Source organism: Macaca thibetana, chromosome 12 (assembly GCF_024542745.1).
Source record: "Macaca thibetana thibetana isolate TM-01 chromosome 12, ASM2454274v1, whole genome shotgun sequence".
NCBI lineage: Eukaryota > Metazoa > Chordata > Mammalia > Primates > Cercopithecidae > Macaca > Macaca thibetana.
Genome location: NC_065589.1, coordinates 102,260,347 through 102,281,815, shown reverse-complemented (window position 1 = coordinate 102,281,815; position 21,469 = coordinate 102,260,347). Strand labels below are relative to the sequence as shown.

General features: G+C 34.4%; 1 protein-coding gene across 3 annotated transcripts in view; it reads right to left on the bottom strand.

Moving 5' to 3' along the window:
- The window catches only part of LRP1B (LDL receptor related protein 1B), a 1,933,102-nt gene that overhangs the window by 495,179 nt on the left and 1,416,454 nt on the right, over positions 1-21,469 (bottom strand). For all 3 annotated transcript variants that reach the window (XM_050752792.1, XM_050752793.1, XM_050752794.1), the window contains exons 36-37: positions 2,212-2,346; positions 1,489-1,618 (exon numbers count right to left, since the gene is read on the bottom strand). In XM_050752792.1, the coding sequence (XP_050608749.1) occupies positions 1,489-1,618; positions 2,212-2,346 (265 nt within the window). The remainder of the gene's footprint in view (positions 1-1,488; positions 1,619-2,211; positions 2,347-21,469) is intronic.

The following is a 21,469-nucleotide window of genomic DNA, read 5'->3' as shown; positions in this document are numbered from 1 at the left end:
AAAAATGAAAGGAAATTCACAGATTGACATGTAGCAGCAAGAGGCTTGTTAAATTGAGCTGTATGAATCTATAATAGGGCAGACACAAGGGGTTCTATACAATATAAATCGACTTATTGCAACTATGAAGCAAAGAAATCCTTTATTAGAAACAAACTAAACATCCATTTCCAGTATATCTATGGGATTGCATAGCTTTCAAACTATGTTCCTTCTTGCCTTAGAATAATGATTCACAGTCAAGCAATTGGTCAAATTTTATCTTTTAAGGCTATAATAATTTATTACAGCCAGGCACAGTGGCTCATGCCTGTAATACCAACACTGTGATTGCACCACTGCACTCCAGCCTAGGCAACAGAATGCCAGTCTGTCTCAAAAACAGACAAACAAAAACACATATAGCTACCAGGTAAATGAATAAATATTAGTACACATAATGTATAAAATAAAAATACTAGGTGCTATGGGTCCATACAACAATCTAAACTATTTTCAAAGCCAAGTAAGGTCAAATAAAATTTAACAACTTAAAAATAGAAGAAGAGCATTGCAGGTAAAAGGGAGAGGTTGGCAAGGGCTGGAAGTGGAATAGAATAAGAAATATTTTACAAATTAAGAGAAGACAAACAGAGACTGAGAAAGGAAAAAGACAGTAACAGGAGTTTCAGACTAAAAATTATTAGAGTCTGATTAAGAAGGATCATAACAGAGGCTTTGGACTTTACACATAAAGCAATAAAAATTCTTGAAAGACTTTAAATAAGCAGATGTATATTTAAAAAAAATCACTCTAGGCTTTGGTGAGTTTAGGAGACAGACTAAGATGTTATTTAGTATATAAGATAATATCAAATTTAATTAGGGTAAAGATAAAGATAGAGAGTGGTGGATTGGTAATAGACTTATTTAGAAGAAAAACCAAGCCTAACTTGGTGGCAGATTAAATTTATTTCAGTTTTATATATGTATAGTTTTATATATGTACATTTCATCCAAATGAAAATGTCAAAACAGATAGTTATACTTATTTAGAACTCAAAACAAAAAAAAAAAGAAAAAAGGAGAAGAAAAAAATGTTTGAGATGAACATGTTTGACAACCACAGACATATGAATAAACATGGAAATTTTAGAAATATTGGAGAGCAAGGAGGGCTAGCAAATGGCTATTTTACTCATTCAATACATAACTGAACACCTAATTATGTAAACAATTCTAGGGAAGAGCTTTAAATTGGGAATCTAGAATCATGTTGGTGCCTTTATTTGGATTTACACACACATAAAAGAAATCTACAATAAATGTGACTTCATCAAATATGCACTAAATTATATGAACAAAGTGAATATAAACATTTTTTTCTGCTTAGGTAAGATATTCTTGATTTTGTCTCAGACATTACAGCTAAAAGTAATTTTTTTTTTTTTGACAAAACTTAGGAAACTCACTTAAAACTTGGAAGATATATGTAAATCTTAAAATTACCCTTTCTCTGGGTGCACAGCTATAGATCTTGGTTGATCCAGGCCTTGGGAAATAATTACATAACGGAAAGAACCATTGAGTCTTGCAACTTCAATTAAGTTGAAACCATGATCTGTCCAATATATGTTACCTAGGAGAAATAATAGAGGTGTTTATAATACAGTTTTGAGGGAAAAAAATGTACTTGTTATGACTAAAATTAAATTTCTGAGCATTCACATAACTACCAAGAAACTGTTTACTTCCTACATTCTTTTTAAAAGTGTTTCCTAAGCAGAAAGCTGTAAATAAACTAATATGCAAATACTTTCAATCCTAATCTCACACATCTCTGGTTTAAACCATATAATGATATATTTACATGGTAAAAAGAAGTTGAAACTTCTCCTACCTAAAGAAAAGACTTATTTTAACTTTCTACTGACTTCAGGCAAAAGAGAACTTCTAACACTTTTGTTTACCTGCCTTATGGAGCTCTCAGGAGATTTGGGCAAAGTTAACACTACATAATCTACTTCTACATAAAAACCCTTATCCAAAGGCTCAAAAGCATTAGAAGGAGCGAAGCCAAAAGCAAAAGAAACTATTTACCCCTGTGGCTGGAAGTACAAAAAAAAAAAAAAAAAAAACACTGTTATGAGTTAGAAAAGATTTTTTATGAAGCATTTTGAGCCCCTAACAAAATAGGTGTGAAACAAAAAGATAAAAAGCCATGGATTATACCAGCAATCCAGTCAATAGCTATCCCTTCCACTCTTCCCAAGCCATTGGTAATGATATCTTCTTTCCAAGTCTGATCTCTTTTAGCTCGGCTAATTTTATTGAAGCCCATGTCTGTCCAGTAGATGGTATCATTTTCTATGGATAAGACACAGAAAAAAAATATATACATACACACTATAAAAGGTATCAATATAGGTGTTAGGATCATATTGTAACTGTATCTTTTAGGATATCATCCTGGGTACACTAGATTTTAAGTATTCTTCAGGATAATTTACTAATACAAATAGTTTAAAAAAAAGCATGAAAACATGAAAGAACCTATATTTCAGTCAAATGATTTTTGAAGTATTTTTTGAAAATTATGGAAATAATCTATTGCATTGTTTATTGGTTTTTATTAATTTCTCTACTTATCTTAACTCAATAAATCCTTATCCTGCATGGATTTGCAACTTTGATTCCAAACCATGTTATTTTGGACCATAATTTTTCTCTTCATGCTATACCTGTGTCTGAATCTTCTTTTAAAAATAATACTACTAGGGATAATCAACTCCACAAAACCTCAAAGTAGAGAGAAGTTAGAAAGAAACATACGAGCATTTCAATTATATCAAGAGTGTTTTAAGCATAAGGCCACTCAGAATGTACAAAGTATTTAAAATGCCTTACAATCCAATTATTCCTTCTAAGGTGTGAGTTTCTCAAATGTCAGCTACAAGACCCTTACATTATTTTTCAAACTGTCATTGTCCAAATGAGCTTAAGAATACTTGAAGATTGTTCTATGTGATCACAGAGTCTTTAAATAAGAGTACTTTCTGAATACTTGAATGAAAAATGTGTCTAAAGACTATAAATGAAATATATGTGCATGCATATGCATAAAAGGTAGTAATTATAGACCAATGATTTTAAACACAGCCACCAGAAAGACACTGGGGACGAATCATTAAATAATAAATTTGCCAGCAACTAAGTAAGTTTTTGTGTTGCGACCTACATGGTCATTTGAAGAACAAATCCTTTAAGACCAATAAAATTTCCCTCTCGCACACTGACAGACTATGGAAATAAAGAAAATGCAATTAGTATAATAAAGCCATTTATCAACAAGCTTTGAGGTTCTGTTTCAAATGAAATATAGTCTTTACTTTTACCAGTCCAGGAAAAGAGTGCAGATAGTCCTTGTTCTCCACAATGGTTAAGTCAGACACATCAGAGACACCCTATCCAAATATATGTCTGGGAAGCAAGGATTTGTTGGATTTTCTCATTTTGTAAAAGCATCAATTAACATTTTTTTTTCATTATTGAACCAGGAAATGAATCAACAGAAATAAGTCTTATTTTTGCATAAATATTAAGCATTGCATGTTGAATCTAATCTTCTTCCCTAAACATTAGACCCGTATGTCCAACTGTCTCCTTTGTTTCTCTGCTTGTTTGTAGATAAGGCACTCTTGATGTACAATGGACAAATTCTGAATGAAACATGCTTCTCTTGAAGTCTTCAGCCTGACAACTCCCCTTTCCATGGTGGTGTGATAGTTGGCACCTCCATCCTCTGTTTCTTAGACTAAAAACATCGGGATTGTCCTGATTATGTTTGCACATGCACCACTTCCAATCAATCACCAGATACTCTCACATTTAATCCATTACCAAGTATTTTTGTTCACTTTTTTCTTCTTTCAAAACATATCCATTATCCAACCACCTCACACCATCTACTACTTACGTTGTAACCAAACCAATAACCACTATCACCTGAAGTCTTGCAACAGCCTTCTAATTGGTTGCCTAGCTACCACTTTTGCTCCCGTACTTCCCTTTCCATATGAGTCTTGCTTTGCCATTTAGAAAAGTATAGCTGCAGATACACTTCTAAAATATAAATAAGTTAGAATGGAGACATTTCCACAAGAAAAAAATGTAAATAAGAATTTCTCTCCGCTGTTTCACACCAAACTCTTTAGTCACTTCCCATCTCATCCAAGGTAAAATTAAAGTTCCTCCTCATGAGTTTCATGATCTATCAACTCCCTCCAACTCTCTCTCCTGATTTCCTTCCACTCTTCCCCTCACTTACCCATCCCTAGTAACAGATCTTCCTATTCCTAAAAGAAAATATTCTTCAGTACAAGAGTCTTCGCATAATTTTTTTTGTCTTGAATGTTTTTCCCCAAGATATCTCAGCTGTCTTAGCTCAAATATCTCGTTTATTGAAACTTTCCTGATTATTCTATAAAAATTATTCTTTTACCATGCTCTATTCCCTCTTACCAAAACGTATTTTCCTCCATAACACTTATCATTATCAAACACATTATATATTTGTTGGTTTGTTTGTTGAGTTTCTCTTTTGTCTCACAGAATGTAATTTCTTTGAGGGCTGGGACTTTATTTCATTTGCTGCTTTATCCCTGGTTATCTGGAATACTTTCTGACACATAATAAGCTCAAAGTAAGCATTTAGTGGGTAATAAGGTAATGTGATATGCTGAATAAAGACTGGTTGGGAGGCAGATACAAAGAAAACACATTGCTTGCCATAAAAATGCTTATTAGCTCATTAAGGAACAGAAGGTATGTACATGAAGAAATGGCTAAGAACCAGAAATAGTGTAAGATGAGCAGCATGTAAGCCATACAGGCAAGTACTTTTGCAGGAATTCAAAGAAGAAAATCAGGACAATCTTTACAATTAAAAAAAAGGCATCTCTTCATTTCATATTACTTTCTAATAGCTTTGTCAGTGCTGCAAAATTTTAGTCAATATATTATCATAAATCATTCCTTTCCATATACACCATGATGTCTTGATCATATCTTTGTCACACTGAACTGAAATTGCATTTTTGTGTTTCTTCCTAGAACTAGACCATTAAATATTTCATGGATAAGGACTGCATCTGACCCAACTTTTCTCAATATGGTCACATGTACTATAGACACTTTGTAATACTGAGGCTACCTCTAAATGGTGAAGACCATGAGATCACAGCATTGGGAAACTAACACATTTTCTTGTATCCTTTCTGTTAGGTACATTTGGGAAACTCATGAGTAAATTAATCATGTGATGATGCATTAAGGAGAACCAAGAGTATAGAAGAATTAAATCACAAACTAATGTCCAAATCCCTTTTCCTCATCATTTTTTTTTCCACATATATGTTGTGTACCTGCACAAACACACACTAGACAAAATACTAACATAGGAAAACATGTTTTCTAATATCTCAGAACATCTGCAAAATAAACACAAATTAGGTAAAGAATGATTTAATTAGGAAAAGAATCAAGTTAAAAGAGGATAACATTTTACAACAAACTGTAAAGATACAAAATGCAGACAGAAGCAAAGATAGAAAGAGAAGATTTTCAGAACTGTGTCCTGATTCTTATTTCCAAATATATTTCTTAACTTTAATTACTTCCATTCAATAGATACTTATGGAATTCATAGTTTGTGCTAAGAATTATTGTAGGCATAAAATATGGTGGTGATCATAACAGACACTATCCTGATAAGCACACAGTTTACATTCTAGAGTAAAATTAAAAATAAACTATCTTAAGACATATGGTAATTTGGGAACATATAATATAATCACAGGATTGGAAAATAGAATTTGTAATTTAAGATAATAACAATTATAATTACCTCTCTACAGATATAATAAGACAAATATGAGTCTTTGAAGTCATTTTCAAGAAGGACCATATCGGGAAATCAGCAGCCAGTTATTGTGCATTACAATTATAATTAAAGTCAGAATTAAAGGGAAAACCATATATTGCCATAATGATATTTATCTGTAAAACAAGGGAAAGACCTTTGGACAATGAGAAATATTACACTTTTTAAGTTGAGAGAAAAGTTTTTCCTGAGTATTTAGAGACTAAATAACGCAGGGTTCTGTCTGATAATAAGAAAAGGGAAATAAAAGTGTTTTAAAGTTATTTCACCTTTGTCTGTATTCTTATGATTAATTAACAAACACTTGTTGACCAACTGTTGTGAAAACACTCTACTCTGCATTATTATGGGTTTTTAGGTCCTAGAAAATTCAGAGTTAGGTTTTCTGGCCTAAATGTACATTCTATTTCAGAAAACAGCATAAATATGTAAAAAATGCCAGATAAAATATAATATATAAGCTCACCGTGATGCTCTGTCCTAAAATAATCACCAGCACACTAGGAAGATAAAATAACACGGTAGAAAACAAGGAGTCTAGGGCTAGTTTCTTGTCACGGTTCTGCATTTACCATGAACATTTCACAAAGTTACTTTTTCTCTTCAGGCCCCATTTTCCTCATATATAAATTTGAATAAAAATATAAATATATGCATGTAAAAACTACATCTATGTATTTAAATAACAGAAGGCAGAATTTAGATAACCTTTAGGATCTCTTCTAGGTATGATCTTCTAAGGCTAAGATTTTATTTTTTACTTTCACATAAAGGGAATACAGTATCTCAATGTACAGTCCTATGTTAGCTGTTATGAAGATCTTCCTTTTCCCCTGTAGTTTTTGCTCACTTTAATTAGCTCTGTTTGTCTGATTCTAAAAAAGATAAAGTGTATGATTTTTCCCAGAACATGCTACTCATGGCTTTTATGTCACATTTCTTTTTGAACTATAGGACTTTACATTTATCCTATTAAATGTCAGCTTGTTAAACGGGATCATGGATCCTGCCTGTTGACATTTAAAAAAATCATATATTACACAATGAAACTTTTTTGTGATATCCACAAATTTGATATGTAGGTTTTCTTCATCTTTATTCAAGCTAGTGACAAATGTGTTGAATTGGATCAAAGATTTACTTTTGACATACCACTGGAAACTTCCTTCTGATGCAAACTATTTTCCTTTTTGTCATGCCTTAGTAATTTATAATTTATACATATCTAAGTATATAAATCTTAACTGTACAGTTTGATGAACTTTTACATATGGAACACAACCATGTAACCACTACCTTGATCAAGATCTAGATCACTGACAGCATCCCACAGGCTCCTCTGTGTCTTCTGGGAGTTTCCCTTCTCTTCCCCAGTGGGCAGCTGCTATTTTGACTTCTAGTACCTTAGATTAGTTTTAAATTTTTGATAAATGGCAAATTACAGTATGTACTCTTTGGCCTGTTCTTTCATTCAAAATTATGACTATTAGATTCATCTTTTCCGTTGAATGTATCTTGCTTTTCCATGGTGTGAAAATGCCACAAATTATTTATCCATTTTGAACATTTAGGTTATGTTCAATTTCTGTCTATTATAACTAATGCTATGAAAATTCTTTCTTTTCCATGTCTTAGAAGAGACATACACTGTCATTTCTACTGGGTACCTTCCCAGAGGTAGAATTGCTGAGATATATGAGCGATACCTTTAGTAGATAGGGTTTATTTTAATGCATTAATGATCTCAATGCTCTCCTAATTAAGAATCTAGAATCTATACTTTTTTCAATTATTGTTGAACTCTACCATCCCCTTCATATCTGGCTAATTCAACCATTAGTACCTCTTAGTACAGTTGGACAAGCCAGAAATTCTGAATATTCTCTTATTTTCAGAGACTGGTTCAACATGCTTATCTACCTTGGCTGGTAGTGCTCACTTTACCAGATAAGGGGCAAATGACCAGCTTCAACTAAACAATGACTTTAGAATGTAAAGCTTCCCTTTACTGTTTAATAATAAGATGTTTATTATTAGTAATATTAGTAATAATAAAAGCAAGATAAACTATTATTAAATAGTAAAGGGAAGTTTATTATTTCATCTTCTTCATCAATGCTGAGAGCATTTGAGAGAAAAATCCCAAGACACTTGCTTTTTTGATGAATCTTTTATGAATATTACGTGTATAAAAGGTGTATATCTTGGAGTAGTTCTCATGAATTGTCAAGCTATAGTCCTTTGGTCTGAGAATCCGGGAGGAAAAATAAATATGACAAACAACCACAACTCTGGTAAAAAATAATTATATCCAACCTTAACTTTGAGAACATCAAACTGTTGTAAACATCACCAGCTCCTATTACTATTATTATTATTATTATTATTATTATTATTATTATTCAAACGGTAGCAAGTGCAGCGTGGGTAAGGCAAAAATTTTGAAGACGAAAAGGCTGAGAATTATTGACTATTGAATTAAGAGGAGTTATAACAAAAGTGAAAGAGAGGAGACGGACGGAAGGAAGGAAGGAAGGAAGGAAGGAAGGAAGGGGAGGGGAAGGGGGGGAAGGGGAGGGGAAAGGGGGGAAGGGGAGGAAGGGGAAGGGAGGGGAGGGGAGGGGAAGGGAGGGGAGGGGAGGGGAGGGGAGGGGAGGGGAGGGGAGGGGCGGGGCGGGGCAGGGCAGGGCAAGGCAAGGCAGGGAAAGGAAAAGGAAGGAAAGGGAAGGGAAGGAGGGAAGGACGAAAGAAGAACTACTAAACAACTAAACAACAACTAAACAACATTCTGCCATAAACCATTCCTTCCAGGAGGGTCTGAGCTTGGTTGTTAGATCTGGTAATGAGGACTGATTCTTTTTTTTTTTTTTTTTTGAGACGGAGTCTCGCTCTGTCGCCCAGGCTGGAGTGCTGTGGCCGGATCTCAGCTCACTGCAAGCTCTGCCTCCCGGGTTCAGCCATTCTCCTGCCTCAGCCTCCTGAGTAGCTGGGACTACAGGCCCCCGCCACCTCACCCGGCTAGTTTTTTTGTATTTTTTAGTAGAGACAGGGTTTCACCGTGTTAGCCAGGATGGTCTCGATCTCCTGACCTCGTGATCCGCCCGTCTCGGCCTCCCAAAGTGCTGGGATTACAGGCTTGAGCCACCGCGCCCGGCCGAGGACTGATTCTTGTACGTAGTTCCTAAAATGATAATTTGGTGAATGAGGTCATGGAAGGTCAGAATTTGGTTGACATCTAGGAGACCTACTTTCCATAGGTTTATTAGCTAAGAAAATTGTGCAAATTTTGTAGATAAATTGATTATTTTGTAGTAAGTTCTGGTAATCATTTCTTAGAGTTTATATAAAATTCATTAAGAAGCTCAAGTTTATCTGGGCACAGTGGCTCAAGCTTATAATCCCAGCACTTTGAGAGGCCAAGAATGGAGGATTGCTGGAAATCAGGAGTTTGAGACAAGCCTGAGCAACACAGCAATACTCTATCTCTATAAAAAATAATAATAATAAAAAAACAAAACTCAAATTAGATACACAAAACAAAAAATAATTTAAGGATAGTTCCAATTTATGAAGAACAAAATTTACAAGTTTATGTTTAGCTTAATTTATATAATTTATTTGTTGCCGTTTTATTGAATCTATTAAACCCTATCCCATATTTTAAAAATAAAGACAATGGTGCTCTACCCAAAAATTATGTGTTAACTTGCAAAAAATTCTATATAAAGTGTGTTTCAATTTCTTCATAAACTTCAGATTTGGATTCTACAGGATGTAGCTGTTATATGTGGCTATTACACTATTTTCAGTTAATGTAGTCTTTATTCCCTTGTAGAGAAAGTTGCTAGAATTTTGTTGTTGTTGGATCTTTGACTTTTGTTTGTTATATAGAAAAAAAGCTTATGGCGGTAGGAAGCAAATATACAGTCACAGTACTGATAGAATCTTCACTTGTTTTAATTATTGAGATTAAAAAAAATAATATTCTTCTCTCTGCCACCCCACAACTACCAACTTTTACTTAGATTTTAATTATTTACTATCACTTCCAGATGATCTGGCTGCACATAAATTTCCTCTTTTGAGTCAGAAATGTAAGCATTCTTCATATATGTTTACTGTCATTTATCATCAGTGAACTTAGTAGGTAGGCCCAGGAATATAATTTTTGCAACATTTACAAAACTGCCTTAAGGTCATGTAATGCATTAATACCTCTAATTTATCTAACATAATGATATCTTTGGAGAACTAAAATCTTTCACAATTTATTAAGCAACCTGTTTTACCATTCTAAAATTTTGAGAAATATAACAGTTAACACTAATCCAAACCACCATCTTCTATTTTTTCAAAAATTACTCATTTAAATATATTTTTGGAGGAAGCTTTCTCATATCATGTCTACATTTTTCAATCATGTTTCTTGCTGCAATATTTTGTCCCTGTTATGTGCCATTTCAACCCAGATATCAAGACCAGACCTTTTTCTTCATTCACTTCCCACTCTCCCACCCATATAGATATATAAAATCATTCATATAAACATGAAATGCAAACAGTTAAATAGAATTTCTAGAAACATGCCATAAGGACACTTATTATAATAGCATAAAAATTCCTAACTGAAAACTAGCTATCTTTATTTTAAAAGGTGTTCTGACCACACCTGCCACCGGGATTCAGTGGCAGTTTCATGTCATGTCCCAGCCTCACATCATATCCTTGACTCCTCCCTCTTCTTTTTCCTTTCATCTCAATTTATTATTGTTCCCCTTTCTGATTAGCCATTTTCCAAAGAAAAACCCTTTCTAGCCATTCGCCTCAACCTTGGCAACCAGCTTGTGTTTGCGTAGTTTAAATCCAGTAGTTCTCAAATGGCTACCCATTAGAATCACCTGAGGAATGTTTTAAACTACCAAAGAGGCAGCCACAACTCAGAGAATTAAAACTACTTAGGAGTAGGGTACAGGCGGGGAATTACTAGTTAACTCATTAAAGGCACAGATAGGAAGAAAATCACCTTTATTTAACAGGGCCAATAATCTTGTGAAGGAGATTTCAATTTTGAAATGCTACACAGCCCCTCGTCCCCTTACAATCCCATTGTTATCCCATTTGCTATTAGTGGTTCACTACTAAAGAGATTTTCAAGGAGAGAGAGGTTGACTTGGTTTTCTATAGGAGGATATCAGATTTGAGGCTAGTTTTTTCTCCAGTTGAGGGAAGTCTTTAACTTGCCAAAAAAAAAGTTAAATACCATCAGTTGATTCTGATATAGGCACCAGGTCTCTTAGAAATCACTGCTGTTCAATCTATGCATGAATCAAGCCAAAGCACAAGGCAGCTCAGAGAGAGATTACTTTGTTTTGATTCTCCTCCATTCCTGATAAGCTGGCTACATTCCTGTTTGCATGGCAATTGAAAAATGTGGGAGTGATATGACAAAGCTTCTTCCTTCCAAAAATATATTAAAGAAGGTGACTTTTGAAAGGTCACACCTTTGGCATGTGACAAATATATGGTTCATATATGTCATATGCCATAGATACTTAATCCTTGATTTTTTTTCTTGTAAATTATATAGAGATTGTGAGCTCTGAAGTTGGTCATACCTCCTTCTTTGCACTAGTTATTGTAATTTAAAAAAATTTACTTTTAACTTTTAGCAAAACTATAGAAGTATAATATGTGCATTTTATCTCTAGTATTATCTTATTTTTCTCCTTTTTCTCTTTGTATTCATTTCCTCACATCTTAATTGTTCATCTTGCATTTTCCTCATTTTTTGGAAGCTACATAGAATAACTTCTGGAACAAGATTAGATACTTTTTTTTAAACATCAAATCATATAGACAAGTGACTTCAAAGTCTGGCACACACACTCTAGAGAATGACTAGGATACCAAGAAAATCCAAGACAATGCAAGAAAATGTTAAAATCTTGGCTGCTATTTTTTTATTTCTCATCTTTTAAAAATTTTTATCTGTGTATATATATTAAATCATCTTTAATACAGTAATAAGATATATGATTCATAAGTAAATAATTTAGTAATAAACCTGCATTTTAGGTGAAATCTCTTTTTGTTTGAGTAGGTTGTGCAATGAAAAAGAAAGGCTTAGTACTACTGATGAAGCTGCAACATTCCAACCATTTTCACAATATAACACACAGAAACAAAGATATTTTTTATGGCACAATCATTTCTTGTAGAAGGTTGCCTGTGACAGGAGGGACAGGCCTAAAATCTCAGACCAATTCATGCTGTGCCTTTCTTCCCTGAGGATCAATGTCTCCACACATATATTACCCATTTTTGGCATATAACTGAGCCATCTCATGCTGATTGAAAATGGAAGAACATACCATGCTCATGGATAGGAAGAATCAATATCGTGAAAATGGCCATACTGCCCAAGGTAATTTATAGATTCAATGCCATCCCCATCAAGCTACCAATGAGTTTCTTCACAGAATTGGAAAAAACTGCTTTAAAGTTCATATGGAACCAAACAAGAGCCCGCATCTCCAAGACAATCCTAAGTCAAAAGAACAAAGCTGGAGGCATCACGCTACCTGACTTCAAACTATACTACAAGGCTACAGTAACCAAAACAGCATGGTACTGGTACCAAAACAGAGATATAGACCAATGGAACAGAACAGAGTCCTCAGAAATAATACCACACATCTACAGCCAACTGATCTTTGACAAACCTGAGAGAAACAAGAAATGGGGAAAGGATTCCCTATTTAATAAATGGTGCTGGGAAAATTGGCTAGCCATAAGTAGAAAGCTGAAACTGGATCCTTTCCTTACTCCTTATACGAAAATTAATTCAAGATGGATTAGAGACTTAAATGTTAGACCTAATACCATAAAAATCCTAGAGGAAAACCTAGGTAGTACCATTCAGGACATAGGCATGGGCAAAGACTTCATGTCTAAAACACCAAAAGCAACGGCAGCAAAAGCCAAAATTGACAAATGGGATCTCATTAAACTAAAGAGCTTCTGCACAGCAAAAGAAACTACCATCAGAGTGAACAGGCAACCTACAGAATGGGAGAAAATTTTTGCAATCTACTCATCTGGCAAAGGGCTAATATCCAGAACCTACAAAGAACTCAAACAAATTTACAAGAAAAAAACAAACAACCCCATCAAAAAGTGGGCAAAGGATATGAACAGACATTTCTCAAAAGAAGACATTCATACAGCCAACAGACACATGAAAAAATGCTCATCATCACTGGCCATCAGAGAAATGCAAATCAAAACCACAATGAGATACCATTTCACACCAGTTAGAATGGCGATCATTAAAAAGTCAGGAAACAACAGGTGCTGGAGAGGATGTGGAGAAATAGGAACACTTTTACACTGTTGGTGGGATTGTAAACTAGTTCAACCATTATGGAAAACAGTATGGCGATTCCTCAAGGATCTAGAACTAGATGTGCCATATGACCCAGCCATCCCATTACTGGGTATATACCCAAAGGATTATAAATTATGCTGCTATAAAGACACATGCACACGTATGTTTATTGCAGCACTATTCATAATAGCAAAGACTTGGAATCAACCCAAATGTCCATCAGTGACAGATTGGATTAAGAAAATGTGGCACATATACACCATGGAATACTATGCAGTCATAAAAAAGGATGAGTTTGTGTCCTTTGCAGGGACTTGGATGCAGCTGGAATCCATCATTCTTAGCAAACTATCACAAGAACAGAAAACCAAACACCGCATGTTCTCACTCATAGGTGGGAACTGAACAATGAGATCACTCGGACTCAGGAAGGGGAACATCACACACCGCGGCCTATCATGGGGGGGGGGGGAGGGGGGAGGGATTGCATTGGGAGTTATACCTGATGTAAATGACGAGTTGATGGGTGCAGCACACCAACATGGCACAAGTATACATATGTAACAAACCTGCACGTTATGCACATGTACCCTACAACTTAAAGTATAATAATAATAAATTAATTAAAAAAAAAAAAAAAAAAAAACGAAACCTCTGGAGAAGGCTATGCAAGTTCTAGGAATTGAGAGGAAAGCAAGATCAGTGAAGGTCATCAGGTATTGCTTCATGGAGGAAGTGAAGCTTTTCCTAATACTTGAAGACTGGGTAGCATTTGGATTAGATAAGATGTGCAAGAATAATTTACGAAACCAAGTTCAGATAAAGGACCAATTTACTAAAAGTGGTCAATTTCAGAATAGCAGGAGGGGACAACAAAATTGTTCCAGCCAGAGTGATGAGCATAATCTATGATGAGAGCCAGTTCAGAATCCATCCAGTGCCTCGGCACAGATAGGAATTAAGTTGAACTTTCCATTCTTTTCAATTTTTGAAAGCATTCCTTCAAATATTTTGCAGATTAATAAAGACTCAGATTTCTGATATTACATATTAAAAAGGATTCAATAATAAAGTGCTAATAAATTACATTTGTTTCTTTCATTTTTGACAAGGGCAAATCAATACAAATGCTAATGGCCAATTTTCTTTCTTTTTTTTTTTTTGAGACGGAGTCTCGCTCTGTCGCCCAGGCTGGAGTGCAGGGGCCGGATCTCAGCTCACTGCAAGCTCCGCCTCCCGGGTTCATTCCATTCTCCTGCCTCAGCCTCCTGAGTAGCTGGGACTATAGGCGCCCGCCACCTCGCCTGGCTACTTTTTTGTATTTTTTAGTAGAGACGGGGTTTCACCGTGTTAGCCAGGATGGTCTCAATCTCCTGACCTCATGATTCGCCTGTCTCGGCCTCCCAAAGTGCTGGGATTACAGGCTTGAGCCACCGCGCCCGGCCGGCAATTTTCTTATGGTAACAAATCACTAAGAACTCCATCCTTGCAAGTAAATAAAATGAAATCTTCAGACTTCAAAAATTTTAGATATCTTAATCCCCTTCAGGTACAATGTTATGAAACCTTAGATAATGTACATTCTCTTTTAAATTACTATTTTATCAAATAAAAAATATATGCTTGTCTAGCTTTTGTGTCCTGAATGGAATTTGCATTAAACATTACTTATTATAAAAAAATATATATATAAAAAAAATTCTATTTTCTGGTTTTGAACTGTTTCCTCTCAAGGTAATGAAAAGAATCTTTCACATTTTCTTAAGCAATTACTGTTTTTAGTTTTCAAAGCAATTGCACTGTGCTGTTTTTCACATACATTAAGTTAGTTCTTGCAGCCCTAATGTGGCTAATTTTGACTTTCAGGTAACACATGAGAACAAAAATGTGCTGTCATCTTCTAGTCTTCTTCAGATTAGAAAAGGACCAATAACAGCTCCAAGGAGAAATTGTTTTTATTTATTTTGTTTTAGCCTCACAAAGGTAACCTGCAAAATTGAGACAGAATGTTGCATAAATATATCTTCAGGGACCAGCAACCTGTTTCAGAAAACTCCACCATTCCATTTCACTTTCATTTTTGAATAAGAAAAAGGCAGAAATCTTGTTCCTCAAATGTTCGGTTTCTAAACTATGCCTCAAATTAGTAAATCAGACAAAGAAGAAATATATACTTTAAAAATAGAGGCTTTCTCAACAAATATGTTTGAATTTTTTTTTTCCATCATCAGCCCTGGTGAAAAAAGTAACTTACTTAAGAGGTGTAACGAATAGAGGAATGTAGCTTAATGATTAAAGGTTTAGACATTAAGTTCAGCCCTGCTACATAGTAGCTCTGTGATATGGACAAGCTACTTAACCTTTCTGTTCAGTGTCTGAATATGTGAACGAAATGGAAGTAATAAATTGTAACGATTAAATGAATCCATCTGTATTAAAGCTCTTAATGCCTAGTATTTAATAAGCATAATAAAGTATCAACTATCATAAACTAAAATACAAAGTATATGATAAAACAAAATAAGATATACAGATACTAATAAATTTAGCAATTTCATATACTTTTGAAGTTTTAATTAGGTTTAGTTTAACATAATATTGTCTTTATGCATTTAAAATTGAAGAGAAAATATGTTGGTGTTTTCTTTGCAAAAAAAGAGAAAAATCTAATTTTAATTAACCTCACCCAAAGAAATTAACTCAGAAATAGAAAATTCCTTAAAAATAATCAGGAATGTTTCAACAACATCATTTGTGATTTCTTAAACTAAAAGTTAACGTTGATTTGGATGCACAAAGGCATCCCATATTTTTAGAAAGGTGAAGTTAAGTTTACTGTCAACAGTTACTACCATCACAGATAATTTGCTCTAAAAATTACTTGAAATTGCCTATGCTTACTGTATAAGGGCTAGCCAAATTCACAGGTGACACATAGATATATGAGTCTTATAATACAATTATTTCCCAACATGACTTTACTGTTATTGAATCACAGCTATTATAATAAACTACAATATATAAATGTGCTATGCTTGGACTTTCAGGAAAAAAATACACAGTGATTCTTCTTACGAATGAATTTCTGCTTTAAAAAATTATTTTAGTGCAAATCAATACTTTTTATTGAAGACCATGTGTAGTAAAGGAGACACACAAGTGACTAAGCAGCTTCCTTCAATCTTCTCAAAGACTCAGTCACCCTCTTGTATTTGGTAGCAATTCATGTTACTTATTTTATAGTAAGTTGTAGTTGCTCCTCAACCTGTATTGGGAGCACACTGATAAAAAGCTTCATATTCTCTTCATAGTTAGCTACTGAGAAGACAGTGCAACATTTCGGATATACATATACAGAAGCTAGATGAATGAATGATCACGCATGACTGCATTATTACAATAAAAAAGTTCAGATTCAACATGTCACTGAATGAACCTGTCAGAGCTGCCCTCAGTCTTCTCATTTACCTGTGCTTGCTCTCAATTGATGGGAGGAACATACTCCCCTTCAGGCAAACTAAAGACCTGAGAGCTATCCTTGATTCCTTCTTTGTCCTTATTCACCTAACAACCACATCTAATCAATCAGCAAGTCCTCTGTGTTTTAACTTTCATTTATTTCTATTTGAAATCTACATATACTACTACAGTTTCATCCAGGTTCTCACCATCTCTGTTTTGAATGATTGCAAAAGCCTCCTAAATGGTCGTCTTCCTTTAATTTTATTTTTCTCAAATACACTCTAACAATTATCAGGATATTATAGCTAAGATGCAAATCAGATCTTTTGCTTAACATTCTTTATGTCCTTAGGTACCTCATGAGCCTTTGATGAAGCTCAGGTTCTTTAGTAAATCATACAAGGCAATCCACTTCAATAGCATACAAACTTTTTTGATGACTAAAATACTTTGATCACTCACTCTTGATATCTATTTTTAACCCATTATGCATGTACACATATAGAGACATGAACAAAAATATAATTTTTAAAAAATAAAGTATAAAATTAAATATAAACAGTTATAATACTTTCTTCCCCATATTCAATGTTTTTTGTTTGTTTGCTTGAGATAGAGTCTAGCTCGGTCTCCGAGGCTGGAGTGCAGTGGCAAGATCTTGGTTCATTGCAACCTCTACCTCCCAGGTTTAAGCGATTCTCCTGCCTCAGCCTCCTAAGTACCTGAGATTACAGGCACCCACCACGTGCCCAGTTAATTTTTGTATTTTTAGTAGAGACAGAGTTTCACTGTGTTGGCCAGGCTGGTCTCAAACTCCTGACCTCGTGATCCGCCAGCCTCAGCCTCCCAAAGTGCTGAGATTACGAGCGTGAGCCACCGTGCCTAGCCTCAATTATGTTATTCAGTTGCCAGAGTGTGTGCCTTGCTCCCCTCTTGGAAGTGACTGATTTAGACCATAAGTGCTTTTCTGGTATTGTCTCACACGCTTTCCTGCCTCTGTCTTGACTCAGCAGCACTAGCCTGTTTGTAGCTGCCCCAACTCCCTGAGTACACATACAACATGTCATTTTTCACCTCTTTACCTTTTCTCCTGCCATTTCCTCTGCATTTCCTTATCTTTCATAGGAAACTAATACTCAGACATTAAGACTCATATTCTTCCTCTGCCAGGAAACCTTACTGACTATCACAGTCTAAGTCATTGTCTTTCTTGTTGCTCCTCTAATAATCTGTGCTTCTCTCTATAGTTATACTTAACACACAGGTTGCACAGCTCACTTTTTACGCATCTGCCTTTCCAGTTGACTGAGACTGTTCCCATTCATCTCAGATTCACAATGTCTTCCTCCAGCAAGACATTGCTGGATATCCAATAAGCAATAATAGGAATAGAATCAAGTGAATAGTATAACAGTTATTAGCATAGTATCATCTAGAGCAAAGAAGAGTAAAATAAGAATAAGATAAAAAGAGAAAGAATATAAGTAATTTAATAAGGTAATAATATTTTGAAGATTATTGAATCAGTTAAATAAGCAATTTTGGGAGGCCAAGGTGGGAGGATCAAGAGGTCAAGAGATCAAGACCATCCTGGTCAATATGGTGAAACCCTGTCTCTACTAAAAATACAAAAATTAACTGGACATGGTGGCCCATGCCTGTAGTCCTAGCTACTCAGGAGGCTGAGGCAGGAGAATCACCTGAACCCAGGAGGCGGAGCTTGCAGGAAGCTGAGACCGTGCCACTGCACTCCAGCCTGGCAACAGAGAGAGACTCCGTCTAAAAAAAAAAAAAAAAAAAAAAAAAAAAGCAATAAGCATTTATTAAACTATATATTTTCTCCTATGGTAAAATATTAAAATCATGTGGAAGGCCATCATTATAGTATCATCTTATAATGAATTTAATTACATACCAAGTGTAAGTTAAATGACCAAAATAGGATTCCATGGAGTTTAAACTCAAGGGTCAAAGCAAAGCAATTTTGTAACTCCAAATACTTAAAATTACAAAAGTGTTTGGCAAGCCATACACCAGAAAATATAGTATTGTCTCATATTGTTTAGAATAACTCAATAATGAAATTATGTGATGTCTGGGGTTTGTTTAAATTAGATGAAACAATCTGGTCATGAATTGAAGCTGGTGATGGGTACATGGGAGGGGTTCATTATTCTCTTGTCTCTACTTTTTTTTTTTTTTTAATCTTTCAAAGTTTCCATGGTAAAGTGTTTAAAAAGTGCTCCACCAGATTGAAAGGAAGTCCCCATTTTAATTATCATTGCAATCAAATTCTGAAACTTTTATGGTAGTAAAATATATCTAAAAAGTATGTCTAATCTTTGATTTTTTTTTTTACTTGGATGGCACTCTTAATATCCTACGCATGCAGAAAATTAAAAAACTCCAATTTCAGCAAATACCTTACCCAAACTGCACAATGTTTCACTTACAATGTTTCTATGTTAGGAGCCCAGAAATAGGCTTTAAAAAAATCTTGAAGGAAAAAAGTATTCACTTGAGATAGGTTTTGGATAATATATATTTGAATTAATAATATTCTTGGTCTCAGCAGAATCAGGAACAGGGTTACTGAAAATATAAGAAGTGTTGAATCAGTTCAAGCAAAGGATGTTTTTCACCTCAATTAAACCATGCTCATGCTGACCAAAAGTTAAAGATTATATTAGATTAGAAAACTAACTAGGATGAAATGGAAAAACAACAACAACAACAACAACAAAAAACTGAAGGGCCCCATATCAGCTGGCATTATCAGGTAAATGAAGAGACATATAATTTAATTGTTAAAAAGAAAGGCTCAGGGTTTTGGTTTTATTTTTATGCATCCTAGAGAGATAAAAGGAAAACAAGATTCCTTAAGACATTTTGATTCAGTGAGAATACCAGTAAAATATTTTTAGAAAGTTTGTGATAGAACATCTTAAAAAGGGTAGATCAAGGACAAACACTTGTTCTGAAATAGCTATCTTGAAATATTTTCAGTTATCAAAGTAGAGATATAACAATTCTCTCTGTGTGCACTTGTGTGCATGTATGTGTGTCTGTGTGTATCCTTTCCTCCTGCTATATTACCTTGAGCTATAAGCCTCTTAGATCTTAAAAGAAAAACAGTGACAGACTAGTAGATAATTGGATAGGAGTCTACAAAAGGAAACTCAAAAGGAATCTCGAGTGCTGCAGGAAATCTTGTCAGTGACTGAGTGGACCTGCAATCTTCCCTCCAACATAAATTTAGTCAATGTATGGTATGAATAACACTTTCTTTAAAACACATATGAGGGAGAGTGTGACCACATAAATCTTATAATATATGTCCTATTTTATTCCCATTGTTTTTTGTCCCAGAGATGTATAAGTGCTCCATTTGTATGAAAATTATTAGATCTTAAAGCTAAATAGTGAAAACTATGTCCATAGAAAGTTGTGTATAAGAAAGGGCAAGGTATCATTCATAAGAGCCAAAAACTAGAACAAAAACGAACATCTATCATTGCAGAAATAGATATACAAACTGGTATACTCACAAAATGGATATTACTCAATGCCACAAAGGAGCAGCCTACTAATATATGCAAAAACATGATGGATGTCAAAAATACTATGTGACGTGAAAGCAACCAGGCACAAATGAATGCATATCATGTAATTCCATTTATATAAAATTGCAGAATAGGCAAAACTAACCAATGGTGATAAAAATAAGATTGGTGATCACTTCTGAGGAACAGGAGGACACTTTCTAAAGTGACAGAAATAGTCCATTTATTGTTCTTTACTCATCAAAACTGAATGAAAGGCAAACTATTATCTGAACACTCTACTATGGATAAATTATATCTCAATATAAAAGAATAAAATATACCAACATTTGCTGTAAGAAGAATTTAATTAACATTCCTAATCAAATCACCAATGGTAAATTGTAAGTAGATTATCTGGTATCATCCTAAAATATATTGTGCCTTTTGGGTGCAGGCCCTGGGAATATGCCTGCTTAATCTCAATGAAATTACAATATAGAAAATATCTCATAGGATGAGTAACCATAGTATGTGGTAAAAAAAAATAAAATAAAATAAAAAATAAAAAATAATAAAAAAAAAAGTTTAGTGACAATCCAATGGGGTAGATAAATTGAAAACAGACTCTTACCGAGTATTTGCTGCTGTGAAGGAACCTTTCCTATCATAGTGAATACACAAATATAAATCAGACTTGAATCTTGCTCTCCAGGAAAATGAAATTCAGAAAGGTAAGAAGAAATGCACATGAATAACTATAAATTAGAAAGTTCCCCTAGGAAATATGCAGAAATTGGAATGAGAATCTAGAAAAGGTAAAGGCTACATCAATTTGGGGACTAGAGTTGGAAGAAACTCTCAGAATGTGGCACAAGGGAATATGCTGTTCATTAGAATATGAGGAGAATGACAGAGAAGAGTCAGAAACCAGGTTGGAGGGATGAATTGATTTGTGTAAAATATCTAGTTAGTTATGAGACAATGACTTTTAGTACTAAGAAATTTAGGATTGTATTCAATGGTGATTGTGATTATGATGATAAAACAGTCACAGCTAGAATGAGCAACAATCCCAGTTTGCCCGGGATTCTCCTGATTTTAGCAGTAAAAGCCCAATGTCCCAGAACAGCCCTTAGTACTGAATATTAGCCTCTA